The following is an 11233-nucleotide window of genomic DNA, read 5'->3' as shown; positions in this document are numbered from 1 at the left end:
AGGGCATGGTCTATGTTTCAAAACATACTTGCGTGAGGTAAGACTAGATCTATCCAAAGAGCTACAAACCTCTACGGAGTAAAACATGAGTTAGTCGTGACAAGCTGAGCTCTACGAAGACTAGTAGTAGATCAAAATGAGCAATCCGGTGGCATGCGCTGTGACCCCACGGTGATGACATCACCCGCCTTGCCACGCTTTCATCGCTTTCGATGCCAGATCTACAGGTCTGCAACGTTCCCATCATCGTTCTTTCCTTTTCTCTTCTTGTCATCGTTCCCTTTAGGACGTTGCAGGAATCTTCCTCGCGCTGAAGACGTGGGAACGAGATGATTTGATGAGGTGGTGACCGTGGGTGCTATGTGTGAAATCCTTGTATGCTGCAATGCTCCGGGGTAATTACTGCTTCACCGAGAGCTGCTAGAAGGCCGAGCCGGTGATAGCATTGAGTTGCTTCATTAGCCCCTCCAAACTGGCCATCTGTTCACTCAGATCGTCCTGCTCGTAAACCTGCGCGTGAACAAACACACAGAGGAGCTGAAAGCCGGGGCTGACCGCACCAGAGCAGTGCCACATGCCAATGACCCTCCACAGTGCCCAGCTCCTCCCCTCACATTACACATGTCCCTGCTTGGGGGGACTATGAAAATATTTTTCATCACCCAGTGGAGACATTTGAAGTCATCTAAACATGCTTTCTCCCAGGGCAGGCTGCAAGAGTTTGTCCAGACATTAGCTGAACTCCTCAGCCCTTGCTGATGGTTGGGAATTTCTACCACTGCCTTCGGTGGGAGCAGGGACTGGGAATAGTTTTCAGAAGTATCTAACTGGGCTGGAAGAAACTGATCCTTTGAGGTATGGTCAACTGCAGCAACACCTAAAATTGGGAACCACTGACCTCGAAAAACGGCCCCATGGCAGGTCAGGTTGGGGCTTGGGGGGCCTTGGGGCTCCGAGCCCCCTGCTCTGGGGGCAGATGTCCCTGCTCCCTGCAGGGGGTTGGGCTGGAGGAGCTTGGAAGGTCCCTTCAACCCCAACCAGTCTGGGATTCTTTGATTCTATGATCTTCTGCTTCCAGACACTGAGAGGGAGCTCAAACCTGAGTTATTTACGTGGCTTTTACCCAGTGAAAGATCTGACCCTGCGGGCCCCGAGGTGGGATGGAGCAGGCGGCTTAAAAGAACACCTGCAGAGTCAAGCTAATCCCCATATTTTAGTCTTTCTCCCCCAGTCCTGACCACCCGACGAGCTTGTTGCTGCTGGGATGAAACAAGGTACCGAGAGCTGACATCGCACGTTGTGTTACCAACGTGCTCTGTTAAACTGCTCCTTACTGCCAGCAATTTTACCATGGAGGGCATTTTCCTTCCCGCTCCCGTTCCAGCAGGAGATTCCATGTCCTGCCTCCCCTTTTCCCTGCAAAACGTGAGACTCCTCCTGTGCCTACATGCAGAAGTGCGTCTTTATGTCATGTCCAGAGGAAATCTTTGGGCTTTCCCTTTAGCTGGGCTGAAAACATAGAAGGAGTCCCTGACAAAACATCGGACCAATCACTGCTCTAGTGTCTAGCAAAAACCTCTCCTGCGCGAGTAGATGGAAAGAGGCGACAGACAACAGGTACTGCATAGATTTCTTTTTTTTCCTTATTCCTTTTCTTTTGAACCATTTCATCGTCTGGATCACGTGAGACCTTTCCCTAAGAGACTCTTAATAGGAGTGAAAAGATTTTTCTAATTTCAGCATCTTTTCAGTTTCACTCTATCTACTTCAATGGTATTTTTCTCACCATTATCTGATATTACTATATACTCATTTTTCCTCCCCAAATTATATTCTTGCCTTATCGCACTTCTTGCCCCCTCCTTCTCCTCTCCTGATATCTCAGGGCACTCGGCAGAGGCTGTGCGAGGTGTCCCGTGGAGAGTACTAACACCGAACCCAAGCGCTCACTGCTCCGCTGTATCACCCACGCCAAAGTCCATTAAAGCCAGCAGAGAAGTTTTACCGGCTGCCAGAGGTTTCCTACTCGCTCTCTAATACCTCAGGTAAGGAGGGACAAAGCATTTTCTAAACTTTGATGTGCAGACCGGGGATTTGAGGCGGTAACTCTGTGGCGATGAGCCCCACAAGAAGGCTGGCTCTGAAAGATGGTTCTTACATTTGTGGAGTCCTCCGTCTGCTTGTGACCCTCTTCTGCCACCTCCGGGGCCGTGGGCACCGAGACGGGCAGCAGAGGTGACCTGGCTTTTCCTGCCAAGCCTAGGGACGCTGTTTTCACCTGAGCCTTGGGGAGGTTAGGCCCTGGAAGAAGAAGAAACGTGAGTCATGCTGAGAATCTATTGGGATGAAAAAGGGGATTGCGGTGAAATTTGGGGATTATAGGCAAAATGTAGCTGGTGTAGGTGTGCAGCCTCCTTCCCAGACAGACTGGAGCATCAGGGCCAACACAAATGTGCCCTAAAAGCTCTTAAATTCTAGCTCAGGTATCAACCCCCCTCCCACACCGAGCAGAACTGACATCTGAGGCTCCCGTGTGCTGCAGAGGAGCCCAGAGCTTCCTCTGCCACAGGGCGAGATGGCAGCGCGTTTGCAGCTTCCTGCTGCTATTACGTTTTGATGAAGAATGCTGAAACATGCAGAAACAAAGGTTTTCACATGGAAATTCACATTTTCCTGGAAAAATACCTATAAAGCTGGCTCTGCAGGAAGATACTGAAAACCTGGGCTCCGTGGCCAGTGAGCTGGCAGTTTGATGTTGCATTTGATTCTGTCTGACTTGTCATCCCAGTTTGGAAGGAGAAATAAAAAGAAAAATCAAAATCGATTTCTTTTGAAAAAAGAAAGGGATTTCCCTTTTTAAGCAGCTCTGCTGAGCCTCCTCTTGCCGCCGCTCTGAGCCACAGTCCCGCTGCTTGGCGTAGGAGGTGTCAGCTGCTGAAGTGCTGCCCTCTGAGGATGCATCAGCTCTCTTCTAGAGGAAATGAAACACTCTTTGTCTCTTTTCATGATTTAGAACATCAAAGAATAAACTCTTGGTTCTGGACAACCTGCCTGCACTCAGGTACAGGGCTCTACACAAGGACGCTGCTGGAGACAGCTGTCAGCTGAAACAGAGGAACGCGAGACATTGCTTTTAAATACATGGGGACAGGTTTAAGTGAAGACTGCCATATGAAGGCAGCCGTAACCCTGCTCCTCCTGAAGCTCTGGCTTCAATAGCCCTACGACCTGTGTGAGGCCAAATCTAGTGAGTGGCTTTGGCACTTCTTACTCTTCCCACTTCGATGCCTCCTTAAGCCCTAAGTTTCAGGTCCGTATCTTTAAATACTCCAGCTCCAGCTGATACTGGCTTGGCAGGGGACATCACAGCCCGGGGACTGATGGATCCCCCAGCCATCCCCACCAGGTAAGAGCAGATTCCCTCTGGCACTTTGGAGTCTCATAGGGCACGTTTCCACCTCCCACAGATTTTTATTCTACTCATTTGACTCCTGATGAATCAAGAAGTCGAATCATAAATAAAGAGCTTTTTTCCCCCCCTATATATTTCCTATGACCTCCAGCAAGTTCCCTGCCTTCTCCTCCAGTAGGAAAATGTGTACCCTGATAACAACAACAGCCCTCATTTCAGTAGCTGATGAGAGGTATGAAAAGGCATCAGCCTCAGGAAGTCAAGAGGGCTATCGGCCATCGCATCAGAACTGGACCACAGGGAGAAAAGCGGGTCTGGAGACCAGCGCAGAGGAAGGGGTGGCTCAGGGACAAGCCATGCGGCGGGTTTGTACGAGGACACCCGTGGCTCTGGAGCAGGAGAGACGGCTCCATCCACACAGGGTGCACACTCCAAAATCCATGTCTTGGATCAGAAACGCACCCAGCTTCCACACAACCTCCAAAATGTCTTTTCCTGAATCTTAACTTCAACCATCTCTTTCTTTTCTTCATCACCAGACTCCCAGCTGGTTCCCTCTCTCTTCTCCCAGATCATTAACCCAGCACGAAAGGAACAATCCTGAGGCCGGAGGGTAACTCCAGCGCAGGACGGCAGAGCTGCCGCAACCGGCGCAGCCGCGGCTCTCGTTCCCCAAAGCCCACCACATCACGACAGCTCTCTGCATCCTCACAGCTCCAGTGAGGAGCCAGGAGGCAAGAACTGCGGATTCGTGGTCCTGCGTTCACATTTTTAATTAGTTTTGGGCAGAGAAAACACAGTGGAGCAGCAGATAGAGCCACATCCCTCCCGAAATGGAGCTGCTGACAGCGCGTCCACTGGAAGAAAGTGCCAGTGAAGAGCTGGATCCCTCCTGGATCGCAGCCTGGGGCAGCCCCGCCAGGTGCAGAACAGCCAGAAGATACAGCCCCCGCTGCCAACTGCAGCCCTGCTGTTTATGGGTTGGATAATGGACCCAGATAGGCTTTTTCCATACAAACGACTCGCTGGATTTTCACGGGCTGGTGGAGAAGTAAATATTTGATTCGAGGAGCTCCTGTGAAACGTGGAGCCTGTTGCTATTGTAATCCCCTAAATCCCATGGTAAAAGTCATGTTGCTCATCAGTATCTCATTAATTGCAGTAATTGGACTTAAAGACCCGCTTTTCTGCACAAAGAGAGATGTTCCCTCCTGGATATCGTTAATGAGGAGCCACAACAACGATGAGTAAGTTCAGTTTGCGCATCCTTTTGCCCTTTAGCCCACAAAAGCAACCGGCAAATCGTCGTGCTCGTAACTAAAATGAAGCCGAGAAATTTTTCTGTGGGCAAAGCCACATATTTCAAGTTCTTCGGCAAATGTTTCACGCCAGTGACCGTTTTCCCAGGCAACGCCTGGAATCTGTCATTAGCACCAGAGTGGAGCCTCCTCCCCCAAAGGACGCAGAGAAGAGCCAGCAGGCCCCTAAAAGAGAATTCTGGATGCAGTAGGATGACATGCTAAGTAAACTAATTTATGCAAATGAGTAGCTAATTACATTAAAATCCCTTTGGTTTCTAATGTTCTCCAACTCAGCTGGAGCTGCACGAATAAAAGCGGAAGCCCTGGGTTGGTGGCCACAAGAGGCAGAAGATGACACCACTGATCAGGTGTGACTCTGAGCAGCCCCAGCATGGATGTGCCGCTTTCATTTCCTCCGGAGGGTGATTAAACAGCTCATTGGCTCATTCGCTAGGTAATACCAGAGCGTCCCTCCTCTTGCTAGCAACACCTGGGGAGAGCTATTTGCATTATTTTCGTCTGAGAGATGTCAAATGGGACATGAGGTGATGTCCTCGGCCAGGTGAGAACAACTCAGGAGAGGGCCCAGGGTTCCTGCTGTTCACAGTGCAGGGTTTTCTAAGGCCAGTCTCTACTGCAGGGAGGACGGCGAGCTGGAAGCTCAAGAGAGTGTTAAAAATGCTATATTCACACTCAACAGATCTGGGGTCTGTACCCAACTTGAAGACCAAAACTTCTTGTGTGGTTCTCATGTTACGTGGAGATGATGCAAAAGAGTGACATGGGAAAAAAAGAGTGAAAGTGGAGCAAATGGAGATGAATGTAAAACTGGAAGAGAGGTAGTTTATGGAGAGACAGCAAGCAATCATGCTCAGTGGAGAATACTGGAGTAGAAGGCGGTTACCAGCGGAGTTCCTCAAGACCTGGCTCCCGGACCACTTTGATACATACAACAGGTGAGTGATTAGGAAATCTGTCACTAGTGGAAGCTTGGAAATACAGCTGGAGAACCATGAAGAGAGCTGCAGAGACCTTTCTACCTGCTGCTCGTTCCAGCTCTGACTTGCACAGCAAGGATGGCAGACCATGGATTACATCCCTTCAGCTGCACTTCACATGGCTTTGGCTCTTCAAAAGCGATGGATGATTCTCTGCTGGTTCTTTGATCTCCCTCAATCACCTACGGAAAGAAGCACCTTCCACAGAGAGGCTGGATGAATTGTCTCCCAGAAGATCCCCTCTTTGGCTGCACAGTGAGGTTATGGGACTGGCACAGAGCAGACACCTATTCATCACACGCCTAAAATGAGCTAAGAATGAGTCATATGACTGAGAAGAAGGAACGGGAAGACCTGCACGCAGGAACAAATGAACTGTACAAAGAGTTTGGGGTTTGCTGCCTGCCAGTGACAAAGAGGAAGAGTCTAGATGATCATCTACATCCTGTATTGTACCCGTATCGTCTATATATGGAACAGAAACTGTGATGGAATCAGCCTTGCTTGCGAATCCTGCGCCTTTCAGAAAGGTCGTGGCACTTGGGTCTCACTGGTAATGCAAAACCCAAAGGCAAGAGGAGTCTCTCCACTACCCTCAGTGAGAAGTGGATCGTGCCGACCTGTTCTTCACAGAGGTCACAAACAGCTGGGCTTAGGAAGGACAAATCTAGGCTAAACCAGTTATAGAAGGGATGGCCAGCATTTTAAAAAATGTTTGTCCTTCTGATATACTGCTCTTGGTAAATACACACAACCATCACCAAACAGGACGTGTGACAGCAGAGAGGACCAGACATGGCACACATCAAAGATGTGAGGGCACCTGCAGTTGAAGATCGCCTGGTCTAAGGAGACAGGTGAAAATTGGTCTATCTACAGGCGTGCAAAAGCTTCGGCTTTCCTAAGAACCGAGAGGATTCTTGGAGGACAGAGAGTACCAAGATGAGTCCAGTATAATGAGACTATAAAGTCAAAGTAAGCTGTGGAAATCAGAAGGTAATGCCAGACTTGTAACTAAATGAGGATAATCTTTTCCTATCCTGTATCTCACACCTTCTCCACAGCTTTATCTACCAACAGAACAAGAGAATTGTGTCAAATCATAAAAGGATCAAACACCACTTACAAGTTATTTGATATTTCCACCAGCAAAAGCAGCATCGGTTTAAGTGACTTGAAAGACAAAGATGGGACTAAGATGTAGGAGTGAGCTTACTCACAGCTCCATGGCAGGATGCTCCTCTTTCAGTACGATGGTACCTCTCAGGGGAACAGGAGATGTAACTATATGAAAAATATTACTCTTAGACTTAGCTGTTTTACGTTACAGGTGAGAAAAAGATTTTTCATCGAGAAATTGAGTTTCTACAAATGAGTTTTGAGGTGATAATCAGTGGAGCCGCAGCTCATTCTGCAAAGGAAACTGCGTGAGAAAGAGAATTATTAATTTAGAAATATTTGCTAGCGGGAGAAATAAAGTAAAAGAGAAATAAACCACTAAAGAGATGATTTAATCACTCTCCAGAACACGGTACCGAGCAAGCACTCGGCCTGCCCGCTGGGGAGGCTTCTGGAACAGCACCGACGAACTTCACACACTCTTACGTGCTCCGGCTTCTGAACAGGTATCGAGCGGTGAGTCCGCAAGGACACTTCAAGGCAAAACCAACACATGCTGCTCAAGTAAGTGGGAAAAAGAGAAAGGGTTGGTCTCTGTCTTAGCTGCTCTTCATGGTTTTAATCCATCTGCTGGAAATATCAGGTGGGAGAAATAAGTGTCAGGGCAAAAGGGACTTGCTGGCTGCAACTGCTCAGTGGTAACACCCAGAGTCCCCAATTAATATGGAGAAATTACACCTGCCGTGGAAGAAGTTTTATTTCTCTGCTTACGAAACACCAGAGGAGGGAGAGTGGCCCATCACTAAATCTTTCAATGGATTTACGGTATAATTATCCAGATAAATATTTTTTAAATCATTTGACTGCTGCCTTGTATTGAAGCAGGTCACTTCTATCCAAGGGGAATCGGTTCAGTTACCCAGACAAGCGCCCGAGTCCACGTTTCACTTTGCACCTTCCAGCAGCCCCGTGGGTTTTAATGAGACAGCTCGGGGGTCTCCGTCCTCTGCATGCTCATTAAACTCCACCGTGCTGCGGCCAGACGTCTCTAACAGACAGGACCGAGCCCCTCACGACACTGCTGCATCAATGAATCTCCCAGCTGAAGGGAGAAAGCCTGTTTTCATAAAAAGAAACGTGGAAGGAGAACACTGAAGAGGGTAGGTAATGGCTTATGAAATAAAATAATAATTTTTCTTTGAATCCAGGAGCTACCAACACAAAAAGGCAGGAATTCAGAATAAAAGGCTGAAGAATGAATCATTCCTGTATTTTCAGTGAATCTATAGACCTTCCTTATTGTAGACTACGATAAAGAGAAGTCCATAATCTCATTTACACTCATCACAGAAAGAAATTAAAAAAAACCCTCCTATGCCAGAAAGATTTTTATACCCTATTAACAAAAGAGTTCTTAGTTGTCTTTAAATTCAGCAACTAAATTCAAATTAGAAGCAATAGGTTTTCATTTATGCTTCATACCAGCACTGGGATTGTTTTATTGTGAATGATAAACTTCCAGAAAAAAAGAATGCAGGATTTGGTTGTACAGCTAATTAATTAGAGCTAATTGATTGTTCAGAATAAATGCACTTGCCAATTAACTCCCCACTTTGCACGAGAGGGGATTAAACGCTCTATAAAAACAGATCGCGATTAAACTCCTACGTCTAACACCAGACGGTTCTAAGTTGATGTCTCCAAAATCTGCCACCAAAAGTTTTATTCATGGCATTTCCACCTGGAAACACTCCACCTGAGGTGTGATTTTCTCATGTAACGGAGATTTTAGCAGGGCTGCTGCGAGGAGCAGTCTCCTATCAGCACAACGGAGAAGTCTTTATTTTTTCTGTATTCACTCTTCTAAGGATCATGGTAATTTCAGCATCTACTGAGGCTCCAAACTCCTACTATTTGACATTAATATGGTCCAGAAGTCGCCACTTAATACCCCTAACACCCCTTTTTCCTCGTATTTCATCCCTTATTTATTTGACAGTTACCGCATGGTTTTCACACTGGCTCTGCAAACCTTCAGCCTTATCTTGTTCTTCTGGTTCGTTACAATAGCTAGAGAAAAAAAAAAAGGCAGCACAAAACCCACCTCACAGAGCTCATTTTCTTATCACACTTTCTTATCCCTCTCAGTAATGAAAACGGTGTGGGGTCAGCTCGGATGTGGGCAAGATTTGTACCGATGTCCAGGCACGAACCAGCTGCGGCTGTTTCCACAGGGATGCTTGCTGCCAAGTTTCTCCACCTTGCTCTTCACTTTTCCTCCACGACAATGAAAAGACGAGATTTTTCATTCCAAAGAGGCAAAGAAATGAATCCTGAGGAGTTCATCTGCAGCACAACCCTGCCCCTGCCCGTAGCTAATCTGGGGTATACCTTACAGCCGAGCAGGAGGAAGGAAAATCAAGCTCAATTTTGCTGCACAATAAAGTGTTTTTGAACTCTGGGGTATCACTGAGTGATTCGGGGAAGACCACGAAGGTGACAATTTGTATTTCCAACGATATTTTTTTTGTGGTGCAGCAACAGAAAAAAAATGCAGCATTTTTACAGCCTCTCTAAAGATACAGGACGCTGAAAAGGCTCAAGTTTTCAAACTGCAACACAACATAAACCCCACCACTGCACCCGCGGGATTTTCTATCACCTCACACTTGCTTCTGCAGAAGAAAAATGACTTCCTAATTCAGGTTCATTTAAAGTGCAGCTGATCATCAAAGACCTAAAAGGAATTTTCATTTGCAAGGGTAAAAATAATCTCTTTCCTGTCCATTTGTGGAATTGATGTCAGATCTATAATGCAATAAGCTCAACACTCCATCAAACATTTTCTATTTAACCTGAAAGGGGACTAAGTCAAATCACTTCTATGCCTGCGTGTATGATTTGCAAAGAGGAGCCGGTGGGGACTGGAAATACCACAGAGTGATTCTCACGCCTTCAGAATAAGTATTAGGACCCTCAAGTGCTCGATCATAAAGCAGTGATGAAAAGGTGAGATCTCCTATAAAATATCCACGAGGAGGGCTTAATGTGAAGAGTTTCGATTTACTGGGCTCACAATTAAAAAAAAAAAAAAAAACAGGGAAGAAGAAAAATGGCAGGTTTAGCTCTGGATTAGGCTGATATCATGACCCCAAACCAGGAGCACGGCCTTTTAAATATTTATTCATATCCTGACAGCAAAATGCCCCACAACTGGCTAATGATCTCTGTACGTCTTTTTTATGAAGCCTGCGATCGAGTTTAACAGCTAATTATACCACCGCTACGGAGATGCACCGAACAGGGGGAAGGTTAGAGGAGATGCCTCAAGTAGCATCAGGTCAGTCAAAGCCAAGCAAAAGCCCTGGGCAAAGGGAAAAAAAAAAAAAAAAATCACTCCGGATACGAACATTGTACGCGGGCCAGTGTTAGTCTATCAGCTCCAGAGCGATAATCTAAATATACTAGTATATATAATCTATATCTAATCTAATCTAATCCAATCTAAATCTGCTTCCGGAGCTCCAGCAGGCGGTGGGCTGTGGGCCAATGGCGGGGCTGGCTGAGGAGCAGAGCACAGCGCTGCCCACAGGCTGCTCTTGAAACGGAGACATGAAACCCATGGGGCTGGAGCGGGGACACTGTGTGACTGATAAGGAAGGGAACTTCAGGTTAGAATCCCAGAACTGTTTAGGTTGGAAAAGACCTTTAAGATCACCAGGTCCTGCTTTTTAAAGCCTTTGCTGGAAATCTCTGGATCAGTCTCTATGGTTTTCTGCTGCTTCCTCCCCTTCTGAATCCTGCAGGATTGCTCCATCAGTCCACTATTGTCTGAAGGGGGAAGTCACCTGATTGATTAAAAACAGGGCAGCAAAGCAAAGAGGATTTAATTGGTTTAAGTGCTGATGAGTCCATTACTGATCAGCCTATTACTTTATTACACAGCACACGTAAAAACGTCTAGAGTTTAAGTCAAATGTGATGAGAAATTAAGTAATTCTATCTTTCAGATTAAGGAAAGTAACAGTTGTTCCAACGTGGGAATTTCCTAAGAGCCTTTTAAACCCAAGCTGTCCCTAAGTGGGGTGTCCTTAGCAGAGGTGGCCCCTGAGGGACTTGTCTCAGCTGGCTTGCAGAGAGTTTGGCCACCTTTGCTGTGCCGGCGGGGACTAGAGAGGAGCGACTGTGCTAGGGACGTGTCAGTCATCTTTTCTAGCAGGTTTGCTCGAAGAGGGAAATACATCACAAGTTTGTAAAGCCACAAATGTCTTAGAAATTACCTTCTCGTGGGATCTAACTATGGCTGAAGTATCACGCTCGTGGGTAGTACCAAGCACTCAGAATTCCTGCCGGAATGAAGTGCTCTTTCACCACGTGCACTCTCCTCCTCCTACCTACCAACT

General features: G+C 46.9%; 1 protein-coding gene across 1 annotated transcript in view; it reads right to left on the bottom strand.

Moving 5' to 3' along the window:
• Positions 1-420: 420 nt before the first annotated feature.
• Positions 421-11233, bottom strand: part of DCC (DCC netrin 1 receptor) — a gene marked incomplete at its 5' end in the record, with an annotated part of 71917 nt that continues 61104 nt past the window's right edge. Inside the window, 2 exons of the mRNA XM_010142224.1 lie at positions 421-510; positions 2159-2301. Coding sequence (XP_010140526.1) covers positions 421-510; positions 2159-2301 — 233 coding nt within the window. The remainder of the gene's footprint in view (positions 511-2158; positions 2302-11233) is intronic.

This window comes from Buceros rhinoceros, unplaced genomic scaffold (assembly GCF_000710305.1).
Source record: "Buceros rhinoceros silvestris isolate BGI_N320 unplaced genomic scaffold, ASM71030v1 scaffold518, whole genome shotgun sequence".
In the NCBI taxonomy this organism is placed as follows: Eukaryota; Metazoa; Chordata; class Aves; order Bucerotiformes; family Bucerotidae; genus Buceros; species Buceros rhinoceros.
This window is presented reverse-complemented; position numbering and strand designations above follow the sequence as displayed.